At 39.4% G+C, this 22,884-nt stretch overlaps 1 protein-coding gene and 3 long non-coding RNA genes across 4 annotated transcripts in view; 2 read left to right on the top strand and 2 right to left on the bottom strand.

Moving 5' to 3' along the window:
* The first annotated feature begins 3,529 nt into the window (after window positions 1-3,529).
* The window catches only part of LOC100889605 (nuclear hormone receptor FTZ-F1 beta), a 41,081-nt gene continuing 21,726 nt past the window's right edge, over window positions 3,530-22,884 (top strand). The window contains exons 1-2 of the mRNA XM_030997116.1: window positions 3,530-3,667; window positions 5,918-7,439. Coding sequence (XP_030852976.1) covers window positions 6,014-7,439 — 1,426 coding nt within the window. The 5' untranslated portion in view covers window positions 3,530-3,667; window positions 5,918-6,013. The remainder of the gene's footprint in view (window positions 3,668-5,917; window positions 7,440-22,884) is intronic.
* Window positions 8,676-13,945, top strand: LOC105441635. Its single transcript, XR_004066307.1, has 4 exons — window positions 8,676-8,775; window positions 11,149-11,258; window positions 11,654-11,784; window positions 13,459-13,945. It is a non-coding gene; the product is annotated as an uncharacterized LOC105441635 (long non-coding RNA).
* Window positions 14,992-16,335, bottom strand: LOC115929039. Its single transcript, XR_004066309.1, has 2 exons — window positions 15,420-16,335; window positions 14,992-15,376 (listed from the first exon to the last, which is right to left on the bottom strand). It is a non-coding gene; the product is annotated as an uncharacterized LOC115929039 (long non-coding RNA).
* Window positions 17,065-20,891, bottom strand: LOC115929038. Its single transcript, XR_004066308.1, has 3 exons — window positions 20,512-20,891; window positions 18,137-18,246; window positions 17,065-17,858 (listed from the first exon to the last, which is right to left on the bottom strand). It is a non-coding gene; the product is annotated as an uncharacterized LOC115929038 (long non-coding RNA).

Here is a 22,884-nt window from a genome sequence, read left to right as displayed (position 1 = left end):
ATGAAATATAAAAATGATAATTAAAACAGTTGAAATTTAAGTCCTCGATCGAGAGTTGAACTGTCAATGACTTTTATTTCAACTGTTTTAATTATAATATAGTGCTATGATTATTTCCTGACATTATCATCTTGTTGACCATCATTCTAAATCATACATGTATCACAATTAAAGCATTCGTTTGGATGTGGCTTGCCATTGCCCAAAAACTCATTTGCCCCGACAGAGGAATTATTTTCTGAATAATCTATTGGTATATCGGTCAATAAGTTTGGTGTCGCTGAAGCCACAAGTCCGTCTCGTTGGTAACGCGTGGTGGTCCCGGGTTCGATTCCCGACTGAGACATTTTTCAAATCTTTTCCAAACATTTCCTTTTCGCATTATATATAATTATATACACATAATCAAAGATAAGAAAGAAATGTATAGACTAATTATTCGTTATCTTTTGTTCCTTCCTTGAAATGAATCGAACTGAATTGACATCATATCTCCATGAGGTATATTGTAAATGCCCTGCATTTAAAGTGAATTTCATATACATATCTGTCAGCTTAGCTCAAATGTATGTATATTGTCCTATTTCGATTGGAATGTTACATAGAAGAAGTGGCATTTATGTTAAGTTGATACTAGTCTTATACAATTTTGTAAGTACATCTTTAGGCTACTCTATGCCTGTTGAGAGAAAAAATAATTGGAAACAAGGGAAAGAAGAATTATAAAGAAGGAGAAGAAGAAACATAAGAAAAACAAAGAGGAGGAGAGGAGGAGGAGGAGGATGAGAATAGAAAAAGGGGTAGTCTAAATACGTGGGCGTGCCAGTCAACCCACGTACGATTGGGTTAAGGGTTATGGGTGTCTGGACATAAAACCTTCTCTTTTGTATTCGGATTTAACGAAAAATGTTCATCAAAATATAGCTCTAATCATGAATAATGTCCTTTAGATGATCTATGAAATGTTGCTTGTAAACTTCTTAAAATTGCCGTTTCAATTCAACTGTCCGTAGAAAAAATACAACCAGGTGGCACACAACGTCTGGGTATAACTTCGTCTCGATATTCTAAACCACGATTACTATCTACAGTGACCCAATAATGTGCATGTACATTACACCCACAAGTACATGAGCATGAACCCCCTCCCCTGGCCAAAATAAAGAAGAAGGAGAAGACCCCCCCCCCCCCCATGGATTTTGTTTGTGTTTTTTTGTTAATGCTCAAAGGGTGGGGGAGGGGGGTGGGTGTTGATTAAAAAAAAAAATAGAGGTCCATACCCCCCCCCCCCCCCCCCCCCCCCCCCCCCCGTTGAGCCAAACTAAACAAATAGTGCTCACTACGTATACCCCGCTTATTCGGCCGGTCGGCTAAGTCGCCGCTTAATATTTTATCACGAATTGGGGCCCCTTCCTCGCCGCCGGATCCGCCCCTGGTATGAACAAACTCGTCATTGCAATGCGATTTTAATTTTAGAACATAATATTGTTATAATTTTGTACAGCGCCATGAGCGTCAGAGCCTGGCGGATACCGGCGTTACATTAATATCCATATTATTATTATTATAATACCCCAGGCGCGGATCTAGGGGGGCGAGCGGGCCTTGCCCCCCCCCGCAAAAGAGAGAGAGAGAGAGAGAGAGAGAGAGGGAAAAGGGAAAGAGGAGAGAAAGATTTAAGAGGAAGAAGTAAAGAAAAGGGGGGAAACTGTGAGATCGGCGCTGAAAGGGCCTTGCCTCCCCCCCCCATCAAAATAATAAGAGAGAAGGAAGGAAAGGGAAAGAAAAAGGAAAAGAGGAGATAAAGGGAAGGAGAAGAAAAGAAAAGAAGGGCCGAAAGGCCCTTGCCTCCCCCCCCCCCCCCCACCCCCTTACCCATAAACGAGAGAGAAAGAAGGGAAGTGAAAGGGAAAGAGGAGAGAAAGGGAAAGAAGAAGCACAAAGAGAAAGAAAAAAGGTAGGGGAGATCAGGTCCGATTTTCCCGCCAACAAGGTGTAATGGGGGGGGGGGGGGGGGCTTGGGGGAAATATAATTCTAATTCCATAACGGTCGTTTACAAATAATGCTAAAATGACATAATTTTCCGAATTTTTTTTCCTCAATATTTAGTAAATTATACTTTTGTATGCGTTTGTTGGAAAATGACAAATTCCTTGGGTTTACAGCCAGGCAAGATATATGAGATGCCTACATGTCAGGAACGGGGGGGGGGGGGGGGGGGATCGGGAGCCTCGAGCTCCCTCCCCCCTACTTTTTTTTGTGGTTAAAGAGAAATAGAAAGAAAGAGAGCAAGAAAGAGAGAATAGTTAACTGCCAGTGTCACAAAATAATGAGATATCAAACTATGCTCATCTGACTGTGATTAAATGCCTAAAACCCCAAAGCTTCCGGAGGCTCTGCCCCCTGGATTCTAGGGCCCTAAGGCGGGCCCTTAGATGCTCATCTGACGGTAATGTATTGCATTAAACCCCTGAGCTACCGGACAATTTTATTGTATCAAATTATGTTCATCTGACCGCAGGCGCTTAGCAAGGGCGGGGGGGGGGGGCGGTCCCCCCAAAAAACGCCAGCCCCCCCCCCCCAAAAAAAGAGGAGACAAAAGTGGGGAAAAAAAGGAGCAGACAAAGAACATTTTTGAAATTCAGACAAGGATTAAGAGTCGAGAACGCCGGGTACAACGAATCGTCTTCTTTCTCTAAGATTTTATGAAACGTAAAGCTTCCGCGCTCCGCGCAGGAGGGGGGGGGGGGGGGGGGGGGGGGGGGGGTGGGGGTGAAACTGAATTCAATTCAGACGAGAATTTAAGAGACGAGAACGGTACAACGAATCGTCTTCTTTCTCTATTAATGTAATGAAACGTCAAAGCTTCTGCGCTTCGCGCAGAAGGGGGGGGGGGGGTGTGAAACTGAATTCAGACGAGAATTTAAGAGACGAGAACGGAACAACGAATCGTCTTCTTTCTCTAATAATTTAATGAGGAGGGAGGGGGATCGAACTCGCCCCTCCCTGCATCCACCCCCTATTACGTCAATGCTGGTCTCCGATATTTGGCTCGCATAATTTAAAATTTGCCCCCCCCCCCCCAAGAAATCCTGGATCCGCGCTTGTATTACCCTAAATTAAAGATTTAGTTTGCATATGTTTTTGACTGTATATTTTAAAAGCGATTATTTAGAAATAACTCTATGGAAAAAAATTGAAAATGTATGTCATTGTCAGTTAAACATACTTGCTCCAATTAAGAGAATATGGCTTTTTAAAGTAGGCCTCCAATTTTTCACCAAGTCCGAGTTTGTTCCTATAGCCAACGGATCCATGCACAGTCAGTTGTTTAGCTCCAGCCACAGCGTACTGAGAAAAGGTTGCGACATGCGCAAGGGTACACACTATCCATTTGAGCTCCAAATAGTACCTCCCAGATGCTAAGGGAGGAAATTATTTCAGCGCTCCATGACTTGCGCATGTCACAACTATCTCTTTCATTATGCTACGTCTTAATTAGTTATCTCTGACGGCATGCGCATGCGCATTGCATGATTTGCTTCTGTATTACGCCGATATGCCATAGAAATATGGATGGAACCAGAGGACGGACGGGTCCTGTATGTAGTGTCGGGTCGTGAATTATGATGTTTATGGCACGGTGCATTCATCGTAAAATGCATGGTAGGTACAAAAATCTGTGACTTTGATCACGTTAAACAATATTTTCATCAATGAATGTGTGTAACCTAGCATAGCTGTAGGCTGTACCGGTACTAAGTTAAAACCGAACGAACGCTTGCCAGGCTAGCGCCTGCGCCAGCGCCACTCCGGGGCCACACATCACATCACAGCTGCATTACTGCTATCCTGGCTGTGTATTAAAACCTGTTCCATTGATTCTCAACATTTCAAACACCACCTGACCACTGTACAAAACTCAACTGATTTCACTCAAAATCGGTACTGTAGCTATCATGATCTAGATCTAGTGACAATCTAGCAGTGCAGTAGGGTGAGTAGGCTAGTAATAGTAAATTCAATGTTTTCAACTCGCTAAGACTAAGTCTATGTGTGATTTGTGTATTGACTATTCATGTGTGCATTTGCTTCCTATTAGCACATAGATCTAGTGCAGCGCTAGAGTTCAATATATGCATTAGCATTGACTCTCTAATCTGCTTTGCTGTAGATCTACATGCTGTATTTAACTCCAGGAAGCTCCGACGCCGATGAAGAGAAAGTAGGCACTACCAGTAGGGGCGCTGGTTCGAGAATACCGGTAAGGATCGTCTTCATAAACAAAGATTATCTTTGTAAATGTGGACTAATGCCCTCAAAAACAAGGATCGTCTGCAAAAAATGCAGATGTTCCATATTTTTGATCGGCACATTGGCGATGCAAAAAACGGATTACGGGATGATTTTCTTGATGCATTTTACATTGACTTTGTACAGAGACCTCCACATTATGAGCAATAAATCCTTTGGAAGACGGACAACCCATACAAGTAGACGGTCATCTAGGGTTAATTTCCCCTGGGGAATCCAAATTTGGCATTGCCAGCGGGCGGTTCGGTAACCCGAAACCCGCAGAGCGCCGATGAAAAAAAATGTCCGTGAAAATGCAGACGATCCTTGTTTATGAGGACGCATTTTGTCCGCGTTTATGAGGACGATCCTCATTCTCGGACCAGCGCCTCTACTGACTACCGCGCATGCGTACTTTCTCTTCGCCATGTTGAGTCGACGATACAACATGGAAGAATCGTCGGGGTAGGACGAAGAATCACCCCTTTTTCCCCCATATAAGACTTCTTCAAATTATAATTTCAAGTGGCCAGCCAGATGCCCAGTAGCCTTTGAACAAGGCCACATGTCTGATAGACGCCGAGCAACTAAAAAGAGACTAATCGCGAGTGAATGACAGAGCAAGAAGCACAGCCACGGTAGCCTTTGGTAATCCAGTTTGGATTTCTTATGTTAACCTTTGTTTCCGACTGGAATTCTCTACCGAAATGTTAGCGTCCAATCATCGAACGTATCCTTGCATTACATCAGCATATAGTATCCATCACAAACACACAGAGTAAACTGTACTTATAGTACAAACATTGACCTACTATAGATGAACTGACGTTCGGGCTATGACCACTGACCTCTACATGGAATGAAAACGAGACTGGTTCATTTTATATACAGGGAAAGTCCAATTATCTCACTAATGATTGTTAGCATAAGTCATCAAATGCTTCCTATTTCATTGTAATTTTGCATTTAAATTAAATTTGAATATAACGTATTTACGTCTTTTACCTTTTCTTACATGTTTTGATAATGAACGAGTCACGAACGAAGCCAACTGGGGGATGGGCCCATTCTATTTGTTCAATAAATCCAATGCTATGAATAATTCATGCGGAGCAGTAATATCTAGATTGCAAAAGGCTCTCGGGGCGGTTGCGCGTTCACCCCGGGTATCTAGACTCGTCTCAGCCGCTTAGCCAGAGTCACGAGGCCTTGTCAAAAGGTGCCCAGAGGAGTCGAGCAACCTATTAAAGTCCAAATTGTAATTATTCCCTTTGCATATTTTGAGATAATGTTTCCCAACCCGCTGTTTGAATATTTGCTGATGCACCTGCTAAAGCTTCGACATCGGCGTCGGAACTTCCTGGAGTTACTTTGCTGGAATGGCCAGGGCCCAGGCTTCAGTTTCTTATCGATGGCAATGCAATAGTAATTAGAGATGTAGCCTCTGTGACCATGTACTAGGTCTACTAATTGGTACACAATGAAAATATGCACCGACTTTGAAAACTTTCAATTGTACAGAACTACAATTGTACAGACATGATGATGTACCATTCCCCCAACTTCATAAAAAGAATCGGTTTCATTAAATACATAATCCATTTTCTTAAATTCTTTGTACAGATCGATGCACTTTGATGTGGACTTCCCAATATGATTCATGCAAACAACAAGAGGAGGAGGAACGATGATTTCTGCATTCCAAGATGATGTCTGACAATGTATAGACATCATGAGCACCAAAGTCTTGGGCAAGAACAACCTGCCAGTCCTACCACATCAACAGAAAGATGCATCCCTATTAAGCGTCGTTTGCTTAACAAATTTTACTCGTCCAAAAGAACTGCAAGTGCTCAAGCAAACGGTAGAATACCAGTGTCAGATGCAGAGCTGTCTTGTCATGGTGTTGAGCAAGCAGAGGCACTAGACTTACGCAAACGAAAGAAAGCAACGAGTAGCAGTTTACCTCGTTTCAAGTGGGAGAGTGCGGATAGGCAGGAACAGGCGAGCCAACAGCTGCAGAGTCCGGACACAATCTTGGAACAGTGCCTTAGAGGTGTGGATCCCGTAACTGGAAGGCCAACAGTGCAGAATGTCCTTCGATATCACGATCTCTCCAAACTATCCATTGGGGAAAGAACCGAGTTGGATAAGATGCGTGATGATGAGATTCTAGCAAAGTATTTGAAAACTGCTTGTGAACAACGTGATCGAGCATTGTACCATTCCGAGTCATCTGCCAGAAGGCCATCAAATTCAAAAGGTACGATATCAACTATGTTGTTTGATCAGGAGCCACACTGGGACGGGCCTGACAACTTGGGTTCAAGGCTTTCAAGAAAACCTTCAAGAGCTGATGCCTTTGGCCGTTCGAAAGGCACAACCCCCACAAGGCAACATCAACTATGTGAATCGCAAAGTGAAGCCTATTCTGCAATACCGCAAGATCTTGCAAGGATGGGAAGTGATCTCTCCACCATATCAGTCAATGATCTCTGGGCCCCTGTTATTGGTTCCCACGATCTTATTTCTGTGCATCAAATTTCATCACTCGCCGCAGATGAATCCGATAACTTTCCACAGATTGGAAACAGTAGTATTAGAACAGATTATGAGATTCCATCAAACTCGAGAAATGTGACGTTGAAACAACCAAAGGGGGAACAACATTTTGTTGCTCATTCTTGCCAGAGGACAACAAGCCATAGCAATGTTTCATCAGGGGGAACGGCAAGTTCAGGAGAAGCGGAACACTTACATGTAGGTGTGGTAGAGAGGTTGCACAATCATATTGAAAACATAGTTGTGAAAAGTGAAGCTGACACCTGTAGCTTCGCAGAAAATGGGCAGAACTTGACACAAGCAACTAATGCCAAAAGAGACCCAGAGTCAAAAGCCACTGTCGGTGTTAAGAACGCAGCAGGTGGAAAGTGCCCTATTTGTTCCGATGTAGTTTCTGGATACCATTATGGCACGCATTCTTGTGAGAGCTGCAAAGGTTTCTTCAAGCGAACTATCCAAAACAAGAGAAATGAGCGCTTAGCTTGTGCCTTAGCTGGCAGCTGTGTGATTATTTTGCAGAATCGTAAACACTGTGCCTACTGTCGTTTCAAAAAATGCCTGGATGTTGGCATGAAGCAGGAAGGTAAGTTTTTCCCTTTTTTTTTCTTCAAAAAGTTTTGATACACATGATGGCTGGAACAAATTTCCTTCAAGGTTTAATAAACACTACCACATTTTCTTGTTCTCCCTTTGGGGAAACAAATTTCAAGGGGAAATCCACCCTGGCATCATGTTTGCTTTGAAAGGACACAAGGGAAATAGATCAGTTAAAGCTTGAAGAAAATCAAAGGAGACACATATGTACAGTAAATGAAGTTCCAAAGTTGTGATTGTGCAAACAGAGATTGGCATTTCTGTGATTTGTTATGAGGCGCCGTTTGTAAAACAATTATATAGACAAATTATATGTTATATAATCATTATTTAACAAATAATAACCATTATTTACATATAATGCAAGATAATGTACGTTTTTATTTGTATATAATTCTTAACACATTTTTATTATTTATAAATAATGACAAAGAACTTTGCATTATTTATATATAATTGCCATTATTTATAAATAATCACAATTCACACTTTCATTATTTATATATAATGAAAAGCATATTTCCATTATATAATATATAATGAAAAGCACATTTCCATTATATAATATATAATGAAAAGCCATTTCCATTATATAATATATAATTAAAAGCGTATTTCCATTATATAATATATAATGAAACACACATTTCCATTATATAATAAATAATGAAAAGCCTATTTCCATTATATAATATATAATGAAAGCACATTTCCATTATATAATATATAATGAAAAGTGTATTTCCATTATATAATATATAATGAAAAGCACATTCCATTATATAATATATAATGAAAAGCACATTTCAATTATATAATATATAATGAGAGGCGTATTTCCATTATATAATATATAATGAAAAGCACATTTCCATTATATAATATATAATGAACAGCGCATTTCCATTATATAATATATAATGAAAAGCGCATTTCCATTATATATTAAATAACGATTGTGTATGCAAATGTCAATGGTTGGTAACGCCCATAATATGAATATTCATGAGCTTGACTGATATTATTATCCTCTATTCCAGGCACCTTTCCATTTTGTGTTCTTTGTGCATTCTTATCAGAACTCCTACGTGCGGTAAATAAGTCTCTGTATCACTATTCTCCTTCTTATTTGTATGCAGATTTGGTTATAATGATTGATAACTGTAATCATCCTCATTATTTTAATAAGAAATTTTTCTATATGTGATGGAAGTTTTTATGTACGATTGCCTGATCTGAAGACAAGACTTTCGCTGCATGCATATTTAATGTATGACGTCACCCACACAGAGTGAGAGCTCGAGGTTTTCTTTGAAAGTTTGATGGTGAGTACAGCTGTAATTACGTTCAAATCTCGTAAATTGAATCATATTTATAAACATATTTGCTGTAGGTATGAATCTGCTGATTTGTCTGTACATTGTGAAGTGGTTTATAATGGTTATATCTGATGAATTTAGGAGTAATCTACACTCGAACTTTTGATTCGTTATTTATCGTCGTAAGAATTATTGCAGCTCGATTGCCATCGTCACTCCTTGATCCTTGCCCAAACTTTCGGGCGAGACCCTCTCTGAAAATTAGATACGAGTATAGGGTCTATAGGCAGATCACTTCACTAGCGCTAGCTGCATCAATGATCCAAGCTTTTTGTTACTTTTAGGTCCAACTGTTGAAAAACTACTTTCATTGTTAGGTCAGAAGAAAGTTAATAGCTAACACTAAAAAGCATGGTCACAGTTGACATGAGTTGTGAACAAGCGCCAAAATTTGGACCAGATACCGAGATAGACGAGTACGAGAGTAGGCCTAGAAAATTTGAGGCCTAGGCCTACAGACCAGTAATTAATTGGACTACCTGTGAACAGGCGCGGATCCAGGATTTCTTAGTGGGGGGGGGGGGGGGGGGGGGGGGGGGGGGGGGAAATTATGCAAGCCAAATATTGGTACATAATAGTGACACCGGCAGTGGCGAAATGAGCAAAAAAAAAAACCGAGGGGGGGGGGGGGGGGTAGACAAAAAAATCTGCACCACCCCACTCTTACATACAGGTTCCGCTAGACGTTTCTCTATTAAAGTAGGTGGGGGGGGGGGGGGGGAGTATTTACGATCGAGTAGAGCGTTGTGAAATTGGCGTGGTGTCTAAGGGCGAAGAACCTGCGGGGGTCAAGGGGTGGAACCCCCAGAAGCTCAGGGGTATTGGCATTTAATTGCGGTCAGATGAGCATATCAGCATACCTTATTTGTGACACTGGCAGGACACTAATTGGCGTCACTATTCTTTCTTTCTTTATGAATTTGCCATTGTCCCACAAACGCATTAAAATAGTATAATTTATTAAATATTGAGGAAAATCTCAGAAAATTATGTCATTTCAGCAACATCTGTAAATCACGGTAATCACCGGTATCGAATTAGAAATAAACCACGTTTGAATTATATTTGGGGGCCATCTGTCAACCCCCCCCCCCCAAGTCCCCTTCCCCATCAGTACGCCAGTGCCCCACCCCCCCCCCCGATCTACACGTAACTGATCTCCCCTACCTTTCTTCTTTCTCTTTTTTTCTTTCCCTTTCTCTCCTATTTCCCTTTCCTTTCCCTTCCTACTCTCTGTTTTAGGTTTGCTAGGGGGAGGCAAGGGCCTTTTGGCCCCCCCTCCCAGATCCACACATTGTTGGCGGGATTAATCGCAACTGTTCTCCTCTTCTTATCACCCTTTTCTTTTCTTCTTCCTCTTTTTGTTCCCTTTTAGCTCTCTATCCCTTTCCCTTCCTTCTCCTTTTTTTGGGGGGGGGGGGGGGGAGGGAGGAGGAGGCAAGGGCCTTTGCCCCCCCCCCCCCGAACTACAACTTGTTGGCGGGAAAATTGCAACTGATTTCCCCCTTCTTTCTTCTTCCTCTTTTTTCCTTCTCTTTATCCCCTCTTTACTTTTTTCTTTCCCTTTCCTTCCTTCTCTTTTATTTTTTGATGGGGGAGGGGGAGAGGTTACAGCTGGGAGGCAAGGCTCTTTCGGCCCCCCGATCTCCTTCTTTTCCCCCTTTTCTTTCCTCTTCCTCTTCTTCTCTTTCCCTTTCTCTCCTTTTTCCTTCCCTTTTCTCCTTTTCCCTTCTTTTCCTTCTTTTCCTTCTCTCTCTCTCTCTCTCTTTTTATTTTTTGCGGGGGTGGGGGGGGGGGGGGGCGGCCCCCTGGATCCGTGCCTGCCTGTGAATGTGATACTCGTAGTCGTACAGAGTCTCATAGCTGTCTAACAAATTAAAACATGATCCCCCAAAATTAGACTACACTGTATAAAGGCGTACGTATAGTGGTGCCTGTGTGTTTCTTAAACTCTTTGTTGGCTTAGCCTAATTTGCCTCTGCTCTAGGCTCTATCTTTGAATTTTTGTTTGCTGTAAACACGATTAAGTTTTCTCTGTCATATATAGATCTAGGTCCATATCTATTTTGCGTTTTTTCAATTTGATAGAATGAACAGTTACGAGACATGCATCTAGATCATCTAGAGACTGTAGATCAACTAGATCTGGATCAAGGAATTGAATATAAATTTCAATGTTAGATAATGAAGGAGGGATTTTTTGGTAAAGAGAAAATCCAAAAGAGAACAGTTAATTCTGCAAATGCTCATCAATGTTTTAATGATCATGCTCATTTCCTTTTATTCTAAGAATTAAACCCCCCCCCCTCTCTTTTACAGGAACATGTACAGAGACTTGTCGCAGTTAATGCAGTACCAAATGCTTGCTTTCTTGGAGTATGTGCTTGAAACAAGAATGTCCTGGAGAAAACAGACCACCACAAGAGAAGGTAAACATATTTACTTTTGATCTAACTTGATCTGTTTAGTTTTTTTCAAGTAAAACAAAATTTTGAATAGGTGAGGTCAAGGTCAAACTGAAGGGGATGCAAAGGGCTGGTTTGAGAAGTATGTATTCATGGGATGGCTATGTATGAATCCACATGTCTACTAACACGTTGCTGAAGTGTTTCTCTTTTTAGAATTAACATTTTAAGCTCATGTGCGGGGGGAAAGGGGGGGGGGTCCAATACATGAAAAGGAACGACAAGCAAAAAAAAAAAAAAACAATTGACCTTCAAATTTTGCTGAAAAAGTAAACGTTAAAGACAACTAAAATATTAAATAGTGCTATTTATTTCAAATTTGGTTAATATTTATTGAATTGTTTATAATTCTGTTCCAGGGATTGAGAAGGAGGGCTTCCTGTTGACAGATCAGGGGGTGCCTTGAGGTTCCACTCTTGATGTTCTGCCCCTTACCTGAAAGCGATGGCCTCTTGTGCCTGACATATTAGGAGCAAAGCACAATGGACTGGTAATTAATAATGAATATTACAATGTTTTTTTTAAAATCTGGTAAAGAAACAGATAAAGTCATAGCAAGTGAGCCTGTCATGGCATTTCGAGTGACCAAACATTTGCTCCTGCAACGACTGCTCAAGGCTTTATTTGTCAAATGTGTAGGGTTAGGCCGAGGGTTGCAATTGGGATTGAGGTTAGGTATAGGGTAAGGTCTAGTGTTGGATCCTGGGATGAAGTTAAGTATTTGGATAATAGTGTAGGAAATTGATGTTGAGCAAATGTCTTGAGGAACAAGTGTCGTACAATCAGATTTTCCAGGTGCTGGTGGAGCTGTATGTATTGATACTCATCATTGGCAGTTTAAAAATCTTCCTTTGTATTAGTAAACTAAAAATACGCTGACCCCCAGTTTGTGAAACGTGTATCTGATTTTTACGACCTGCTCTATTGTTTAGTGGTTATGTTGTAACACAAAATGAATTCTTAATCTTAATCCTGGATCCATAGCTAAACGTAATATTAACCCTAAAGCTAATCTAAAACCCTATCACAACTTGAGCAATAACCATATCTTGATGAAATAAAGCTTGTGTTAAGCATTGGCAGACCCAAAGTCAGGTTATCCTAAATTCCTTTCTACATACTGCTATTGTACAAAGTTGATATTTAAGTACATCCCATTGCAAGTTCTAAAATTTCGGTAAAAACCTTACCCTGCTGCAAGATGATAGTGTGTGAAGTAAGTTGGCTCATAGTAGAGCATGAATTATTACCTGCAATTCTCAACCAATACACCCTTGCCACCTGCAATCCATCTCACTTTCATAATATATTCTTTAAACAACATTAACTGAAGTTCAAAATTTTGATTAGTTATCAAGAAAGGCTACAAAGAATTGTATTTTTTTTCACACTCGTATAATAGAGGGGGAGGGGGGGGGGGGCAGGCTAGCAGTACAACATCAAATTATCTTATATGATTATATCCTGCAAGTGTGATAAAGAAAAATATTTTTGTGTACTAAAAGTGAAACAAAAACAAATCACTGGAAACTTTTGGTTGTTAATAACTCAAAAGTTACACTCAAATCAAAACGAGGTTTTCAAAGCTTAAAGTTTAAGGATGTAAATTCTATGCCATTTCTATGAATGCTAATTGCTATTCTTAAAGCCCCACTGTCCTACTTGCTCTCTCTATATAGAAAACTTCCCCAATCGGTGTCTGTTGGTCCCCCATGATCCTCTCTTATGTTAGTTGAGAGCTGAGTTGATGAGATAGCCAACTGTCAGTGACCTGGCTGGGTGGTCTAATCCCTTCTGGCCCAGTAGTATTGACTGTCTTTAAAACAATGGTCGGAATGTTTGATTAGATCTTTTACTCAGACATGTAGTATATTAGTAATAAAATACATGTTTGGCAATATGGTATTTCATTTCAGACCATAATGAGAAGTAATATTTTAATCTGGGATCTCTCGTTGGCACAGAAAATAAGGAATGTACTCCTGTTGAGCAAACAGTGAATTTATATAAAACTAATAGCCCTTTGAAGATTACTAGAAGAAGAAAAACAACAAGAAAGAAGAAAAAGAAATATACTTGTGATGTCAGCTTTAGATCTTAAAGTGCTTGTAACAATATTGGATTTTTTTTTTCTTCTTTCAATTAACATTTTATTCATGAACAGCTGGCTTATTGGAATTGGTTACAAAGATACAAGTGGACTTGTCTGTAGTAGTTGCTGAAGAGGAGCAGTCAGCACAAGGAGCGTGTGCCTCCAAAACGACGTGGGAACTTCTCCCAAGTTCATCTCAAATCACAAGGCTCTTCGGGAATCAAGATGTAACAATGGAGGTTGAGAAGGAGTTTGCGACCCTCCAGATTTGGACTACTCGCTATATACATTCTCAAACAATGGATTGTAGCACTTCTGCACAAAACTCAACAAGTCATGATTGAGGAAAACGCAACAAATACTCAGTTGAGCATTGATTTATGTGACTGGTATTAGGGTAGGTTTCAGCTTGGTAATTTTATATAAACTATGTCCCAAAAGAACCTCGTTGGTCCTTATGGTTCCACGCCACAAGCTGCTCCCTCCCCTGTTTCGGTATACCGAACCCAGACTATCAAGGGATCAAATGAATTAAAATCCACACTTGAGTACAAATGAATTGATCTTTTGAATATTGTCATCATTTCAGGGTGGTTTTGGTTACGGGTTAGTGTGAGCTTTCTGTGCGTAAAATTGAGGGTACTTCATGCGGAGATCAGTGAATGGATATTTCATGTACAATGCAAGAGAGGTGTCTATCTTCATTGGAATTCAGGATGTGAATTCCAATGAAGATGGCTTGTTTATAAGGAGAGAAGCAAGATAGATTGATGTAAACTTAATGACATCAGGGAATGTTTGCCTGTATTGTTTGAATGACACGGATATTGAATAACATGAAGTTAAGTGGAAAGAATGGCATAATATATTCGATTTGTACACCATCCTATTGAATTTTTTAAAAATAGCATTATATGATAACATTTGTGCACAGGTCTATGGAAAACCAGTAAGTGGCATATACAATAAGATCATTTACCGCAGCTCAAGGAATACCGTAGATATCACTTACCGCAGTTGCTGCTATTTGTGCCCACATGCATATTAATATCAAACAGTTGAAGCTAAAACTAATATAATCTAATTAACAGGGTTTTTTTCTCCAATTATCATAACAAGAGAGAAAAACATACTTTTATAATAACTTCCATTATTTCTTTATTTGATCCACGAGAGAGTAGTCCAGCCCTTGTGAAACTGTATGTTCTCCAGATTTCATTGTCAGGGCCTATCAGGGGGGGGGGGGGGGGGGGGGGGGGGGGGGGGGCGGATCTAGCTTTTTGCTAAGGGGGGGGGGTTGTCCCTATGACGATGCAGAGCATCGCCCACGAGCCGCATTGCGGCGAGGCGATTAATGCATTTATAAGATGGATTTTTTTTTTTTTTTCTCTCTCTCGCTGTCTCACTGCATTATAAATTTTTCATTTTCACGACATCAACATCTCTCACCATTAAACAGTTCTCTCATTTCCTTTCCTTTCTCTTTTGCTCTCTCTCTCTCTCTGAACTCTCACCTTCTGTTTCCAGATTTTTTCCACATATGATTCTATTTATCCAACCATATATGCACACTAAAAAGAAAAGATATGAAGGGAATACTGTATATAAGATAATAAACATGTTTAATTTATTCATTTTATTACAACAAACTAATATGTTTACAGATTATAACATTGATGGTCAAATATTAAGCACAAATGACCTCATCTGCTACTTCCATTTGTAGATTACTTTTTTCTTTAAAAATTCAACAAAGCATACTTAGGCTAAATCTGAGCACTATTTTTTTCTCCAGGGAATGTATTGTATCATGACCTGCACCCTTCATTATAAAACACATTATAAAAACATTTCTTAAAAAAAAAAAAATACCTATGACTCAATGACTGCAATTTTTTCCAGAGAAACAATAATACTGTACAATAGTATATAACATCCTTTAGTGTGATGGTTACTCCGTGGTCCACACACGCACCAAGGTATATCAGACCTTTATTAACAGTTGCTTGTTTTATACAATATATAAATCATACTCATAGGCCCATTCCCAAATGTTATAATTATTATCAATAAACAGAAATTGATAAAAGATGACCCCTCCCCAAAACTCTTATATTCCAAAAGTTTGATCTTGGCTGACAGGTGGTAACTTGAGTACTTGACTACATCTTATTTGCCCTATAGACACATACTTAAAATGGATGCCTTGGCAAAGCCTCAGTTTTATAAATGATTGCTTGACTTAGACTGCCGATGAACATATTTGTTGTGTATTTATCTACACCATTAACTTTTCTCCACATCGTGCTGTCAGATTGAGATGCTTAGTGTGATATACTTAATGTTTTACATCATGTTTTTAATGAACTCCTACCTTGCTTAGTTATGCAGCATTGGGCCCTTTTTTTAAAACTTGCGATAGCAGTGGAAAGGATGTGCATAAAAGAAGAGGCGGGACATCCATACTACTACCATGTACTACTACAACATGGGTAAAATTGCATCATTGTATTATACCTTGGTTCCTGGTTACCTCTCCTCGGTAGTTTGAAAACTATGTTTCAGTACGGGTAATCATTGTAATAGTGTTTCTGTTTCATGGTGTCACTGGTGTGGTTGTGTGTATGAAGGCCAAATTTTCTATTTTCCTGCTTCGCCTGTCCACAATCACTAAACAATTTGAGCTGAAATACAGGGCCTAATATACAAGGTGATTAAAAAATTAAACATACTGCTTGCAAGGTGAAGTTACACGTACTGCTTGAAGAGAATTGTGAATGATATTTATCTATTGGGAGTTTGACAAAATCCAGGTTCAAAAATTCAGCTTTGGAGGGGGGCACATTACCCCTCAACCCCCCCCCCCCCCCTGTGCGCGCTTTTGACTGATGTGTCCCCCCAGGAGTGGCGGAGCGTCTTCCAAAGGGGGGGGGGGGGGCACCAACAAAATAGGCACTTTCTGGAAAAAAAGGGAATCTCAAAGCGAAAATATCCATTTTTTAGACAATGGTATATACCCCTACATTGTGATTACATTATCAGGGACGATTTCAACATTTGTTTCTCTTTATACACCATACATATATATCTTTAGTTCATGAATTAGTTGTTATGTGTAATTTTGTTGTATTAATATTGTAATATTGTAAAGCGCATTGCTATTTTCTTCGAAGATGAAATGCGCTATATAAGTCTAGGTTATTATTATTATTATTATACAAGATATTGCAGTACAAAAAATTGCATCTTATTAAGAGGGAAAAAACCAATCCTGATGGGGTTATAAGCACATTCTCACAATGGAAGACTGAAAAGACCTTTAATAAGTAACGTAATTATATCATCTATAAATGCGAGCGAGCTTTGGGGGAAGTTACTCTTAGTCGCTTGAAATTAGGGGCGCGTTAATGATGAGAGGAAAAGGGGACACTAAAGGGATAAGGGGAAAAGGAGCATGTGTCATGTAAAAGGGTAATTATCAGAGGTGAAAATGGGGCACTTCTTAGACCTACAGAAAGAGGCACTCACCAGGAATGAAAAAAGGCACTTATGAGAATGGGAATTCTCACGTGATTGGGAATACTTGATAACCCTATAGTCTAAGTTTCATTGACTAAAAACTTAAACTTTAAAAATTATATCAAAAATTCAAAAACTTAACCTTAGGTTAAGTTTTGATGTTGACGCCGTCGCCGCCGCCGTCACCGGAAAAGCAGCGCCTATGTCTCACTTTTTGCTTGTAGGCGAGACAAAAAGGGAGGTGCAGATCAGATTTTAATAGGGGCATTTATTGGAGGTGAAAGGGGGCTATTCTGAAAACGGGGAAGTGGCTCTTATTAAAAAGGAAAAGAGGCACATGTTAAAGTAAACAAGGCACTTATGAGAGATGAAAAGGGGTAATTATGAGAAGGGTAAGGGATACTTATGATCAGAAAAAAGAGCATTTATTAGGAAGGAAAAGGGGGCGTGTCAAATAAAAGTGGCAGTTATTAGAGACAAAATGGGACACTCATCAGAGATGAAAAGAGCACTAATCAGGAGATGGAGGGGGCACTTATCAAAAGTGAAAAGGGGCATTTCTCGTAGTTGAAAAGGGGCACTTACTAGAGATTAAAAAGGGCAGTTATGAGAATGGAAAATGAACACTTATTGCATAGAAGAATCGGAACTTGTCGAAGGATAAGGGGCACTTATCAGAGGTGAAATGGGGAAGGGGCAATTTTACAAATTTATAGGGGAACTTGTCAAAGTAATATGGCACTTTACCTATGTGAAAAGGCCATAAAAGGGGCATACTGGGGGTACTTGAAAAAGTGGGGGGGGGGGCACTGACCCCTACCCCCTGGCTAACAACATATCTCCGCCACTGGTTATGAAGTTTATAATACCAAGGTTTTGATACCCAGTCGCAGCTCCAGCAGTTCATTGAAGAGGCTAAGTAGAACTTCATAGTCCATACTGTACATGTATGTCTGTTGAATGAAAAGAGAAGAGAATGAAAGTAAAACATTGATACCTACTTCATACATGTATCTCTGTTGTAACATTAAAATGTCTTGCATGTACATTGTAGGCCTAGGCCTCAAATTTTTTCATGTGGAATCATACATAGCCATCCCATTAATACATACTTCTCAAACCAGCCCTTCGCATCCCCTCCAGCTTGGCCTTGACCTCACTCATTTCAAAATGTTGTTTTACTTGAAAAAAAATAAACAGATCAAGTTAGATCAAAAGTAAATATGTTTACCTTCTCTTGTGGTGGTCTGTTTTCTCCAGGACATTCTTGTTTCAAGCACATACTCCAAGAAAGCAAGTATTTGGTACTGCATTAACTGCGACAAGTCTCTGTACATTTTCCTGTAAAAGAGAGGGGGGGGGGGGGAATTCAATTCTTAGAATAAAAGGAAATGAGCATGATCATTTAAACATTGATGAGCATTTGCAGAATTAACTGTTCTATTTTAATTTGGATTTTCTCTTTACCAAAAAAGCCCTCCTTCATCCTTCATCCAGATCTAGTTGATCTACAGTCTCTAGATGATCTAGATGCATGTCTCGTAACTGTTCATTTTATCAAATTGAAAAAACGCAAAAAAGGTATGGACCTAGATCTATATATAACAGAGAAAACTTAATCGTGTTTACAGCAAACAAAAATTCAAAGATAGAGCCTAGAGCAGAGGCAAATTAGGCTAAGCCAACAAAGAGTTTAAGAAACACACAGGCACCACTATACGTATCCCTGTATACAATGTAGTCTAGACTGAATATTTTGTTTTGGGGGGGATCGTGTTTTAGTTTGTTAGATAGCTACAAGACTCTGTACGACTACGAGTATCACATTCACAGACAGGCGCGGCCGAGCGGGCCTTGGCCCCCCCCCCCCCCCCACCCCATCCAAAAAAAAAAAAAAAAAAAAGAGAGAGAGAGAGAGAGAGAGAGAGAAGGAAAAGAAGGGAAAAAGGAGAGAAAGGGAAAGAAAGAAGAGGAAGAAGAAAAGAAAATGGGGAAAAGGAGATCGGGGGGCCGAAAGGGCCTTGCCTCCCAGCTGTAACCTCTCCCCCTCCCCCCATCAAAAAATAAAAGAGAAGAAAGGAAAGGGAAAGAAAAAAAGTAAAGAGGGGATAAAGAGAAGGAAAAAGAGGAAGAAGAAAAGAAGGGGGAAATCAGTTGCAATTTTCCTGCCAACAAGTTGTAGTTTGAGGGGGGGGGGCCAAAGGCCCTTGCCTCCTCCTCCCTCCCCCCCCCCCCAAAAAAAAAAGGAGAAGGAAGGGAAAGGGATAGAGGAGAGCTAAAAGGGAACAAAAAAGAGGAAGAAGAAAAGAAAAGGGTGATAAGAAGGGGAGAACAGTTGCGATTAATCCCGCCAACAATGTGTGGATCGGGGGGGGGGGCCAAAAGGCCCTTGCTTCCCCCTAGCAAACCTAAAACAGAGAGTAGGAAGGGAAAGGAAAGGGAAATAGGAGAGAAAGGGAAAGAAAAAAAGAGAAAGAAGAAAGGTAGGGGAGATCAGTTACGTGTAGATCGGGGGGAGGGGCACTGGCGTACTGATGGGGAAGGGGACTTAGGGGGGGGGGGGGTTGACAGATGCCCCCCAAATATAATTCAAACGTGGTTTATTTCTAATTCGATACCGGTGATTACCGGTGATTTACAGATGTTGCTGAAATGACATAATTTTCTGAGATTTTTCCTCAAAGTTTAATAAATTATACTTTTTAATGCGTTTGTGGGACAATGGCAAATTCATAAAGAAAGAAAGAATAGTGACGCCAATTAGTGTCCTGCCAGTGTCACAAATAAGGTATGCTAATAGTAATATGCTCATCTGACCGCAATTAAATGCCTATACCCCTGAGCTTCTGGGGGTTCCGCCCCTTGACCCCCGCACGTTCTTTGCCCTTAGACACCACGCCAATTTCACAACGCTCTACTTGATCGTAAATACCTCCCCCCCCCCCCCCCCCCCCCCACCCTCACCTACTTAGAGAAACGTTTAGCGGAACCTGCATGTAAGAGTGGGGTGGTGCAGATTCTTTTCAAATTTGGGCCCCCCCTAAGAAATCCTGGATCCACGCCTGTTCACAGGTAGTCCAATTATCTACTGGTCTGTAGGCCGAACTTTGTTAGGCCTCAAATTTTCTACTCTCGTACTCGTCTAACTATCTCGGTATCTGGTCTAAATTTTGGCGCTTGTTCATGTCAACTGTGACCATGCTTTTTAGTGTTAGCTATTAACTTTCTTCTGACCCAACTATGAAAGTAGTTTTTCAACAGTTGGACCTAAAAGTAACAAAAAGCTTGTATCATTGATGCAGCTAGCGCTAGTGAAGTGATCTGCCTATAGACCCTATACTCGTATCTAATTTTCAGAGAGGGTCTCGCCCGAAAGTTTGGGCCAAGGATCAAGGAGTGACGATGGCAATCGAGCTGCAATATTTCTCACGACGATAAATAACGAATCAAAAGTTCGAGTGTAGATTACTCCTAAATTCATCAGATATAACCATTTTAAACCACTTCATAATGTACAGACATATCAACAGATTCATACCTACAGCAGATATGTTTATAAATATGATTCAATTTACGAGATTTGAACGTAATTACAGCTGTACTCACCATCAAACTTTCAAAGAAAACTTCGAGCTCTCACTCTGTGTGGGTGACGTCATACATTAAATATGCATGCAGCGAAAGTCTTGTCTTCAGATCAGGCAATCGTACATAAAAACTTCCATCACAGATAGAAAAATTTCTTATTAAAATAATGAGGATGATTACAGTTATCAATCATTATAACCAAATCTGCATACAAATAAGAAGGAGAATAGTGATACAGAGACTTATTTACCGAACGTAGGATTTCTGATAAGAATGCACAAAGAACACAAAATGGAAAGGTGCCTGGAATAGAGGATAATAATATCAGTCAAGCTCATGAATATTCATATTATGGGCGTTACCAACCATTGACATTTGCATACACAATCGTTATTTAATATATAATGGAAATGCGCTTTTCATTATATATTATATAATGGAAATGCGCTGTTCATTATATATTATATAATAGAAATGTGCTTTTCATTATATATTATATAATGAAAATACGCCTCTCATTATATATTATATAATTGAAATGTGCTTTACATTATATATTATATAATGGAATGTGCTTTTCATTATATATTATATAATGGAAATACGCTTTTCATTATATATTATATAATGGAAATGTGCTTTTCATTATATATTATATAATGGAAATACGCTTTTCATTATATATTATATAATGGAAATGTGCGTTTCATTATATATTATATAATGGAAATACGCTTTTCATTATATATTATATAATGGAAATGGCTTTTCATTATATATTATATAATGGAAATGTGCTTTTCATTATATATTATATAATTGAAATACGCTTTTTATTATATATAAATAATGAAAGTGTTAATTGTAATTATTTATAAATAATGGCAATTATATATAAATAATGAAACGTTCTTTGTCATTATTTATAAATAATAAAAATGTGTTAAGAATTATATACAAATAAAAATGTAAATTTTCTTGCATTATATGTAAATAATGGTTATTATTTGTTAAATAATGATTATATAACATATAATTTGTCTATATAATTGTTTTACAAACGGCGCCTCATAATTTGTTATCCTGGCCGGGTGAGCTGCTCTCCATTTATCATTTTTTTATGCCTCCGTTGCGAAGTAGCCGGAGGCATTATGTTTTCGGGTTGTCCGTCCGTCCGTACGTTAGTCATGTATGTATCTTTCAGAGCTGATGAACTGATTTGATTTTAAGGTCACGAGGTCAAAGGTCAAAGGTCACAGGGCTCATTATGTATGCAAAAACAGCTCTTGATCGCGTTATCTCAAGAACCGATTGATCGATTCCTGCCAAACTTAGGTCATGTATGTTACTTGCAGAGCCGATGAACTGATTAGATTTTGGGGTCATGAGGTCAAGGTCAAAGGTCATGCGGCTCATTATGTATGCAAAAATAGGCTGTGAACGCATTCTCATTAGAACTGACAGATGGATTACTATTTAACTCGGGACATCTTGCAGAGCCAATGAACTGAGTAGATGTTAGGGTCATGAGGTCAAAGATGAAAGGGTCATACATGTATATGTACATGTATATGAGAAATTGCTTGTAATCACGATATTCTGAGTACTGTTAATGGATTACAATTGAACTTGAATTTGAAAAATTTCTTCTATTTTGATTTGTAAATTGCTCTATGACGGAGGCATCATTTCAACTGCGCGCAGTCGAAGTTCCATCTAGTTTTTTTTTTAAGAGTATAATTCTCCAATTTTCTCCCAAAGTTTGTCGTTCCTTTACCCTTAACATTTGTACATGCCCCTCTTTGTTAAACAAGGAAGAAAAGGTTATTCTTAAAGTTAAATTCAATAAAAGTCACAGAATGATTGGGGAGATGGTTTCCAGCAAAGTCATGGATTCATCAGTTCAAAAATTCCTGTTTTTCAGATTTTCTTCAACCTTTTACAAACAAGTTTCTCGTATTTTTCCTGCTTTTATTTAAAAATAACTTTATATCAGGTTGGACTTTTGTTTAGTTGTCTTACTCTTGAGCCAAATTGATTGCCTACATTGTAAACGTAGTCAATAGTGTCTTTATCCTAAATGTAGTGAATATTGTCTTTATCCCAAATGTAGTCAATAGTGTCTCTATCCCAAATGTAGTCAATAGTGTCTCTATCCCAAATGTAGTCAATAGTGTCTTTATCCCAAATGTAGTCAATAGTAGTGCTGTAGCCGAACCGCCGAACCGAACGGAAGTTCGCCGAACATGGCACTTCCGAACCGAACCGAACTGAACCGAACGCAAAGGCCTGGTTCGGATGTTCGGCATAAAAATGTAAATGTTTTTGCAAGCTAATAAACTTGTCATTTTGTACATGTACCTAATTTTCATGTCATGATTGCTCATTTTT

This window comes from Strongylocentrotus purpuratus, unplaced genomic scaffold (genome assembly GCF_000002235.5).
Source record: "Strongylocentrotus purpuratus isolate Spur 01 unplaced genomic scaffold, Spur_5.0 spur5_scaffold_4, whole genome shotgun sequence".
Lineage (NCBI taxonomy): Eukaryota > Metazoa > Echinodermata > Echinoidea > Camarodonta > Strongylocentrotidae > Strongylocentrotus > Strongylocentrotus purpuratus.
This window is presented reverse-complemented; position numbering and strand designations above follow the sequence as displayed.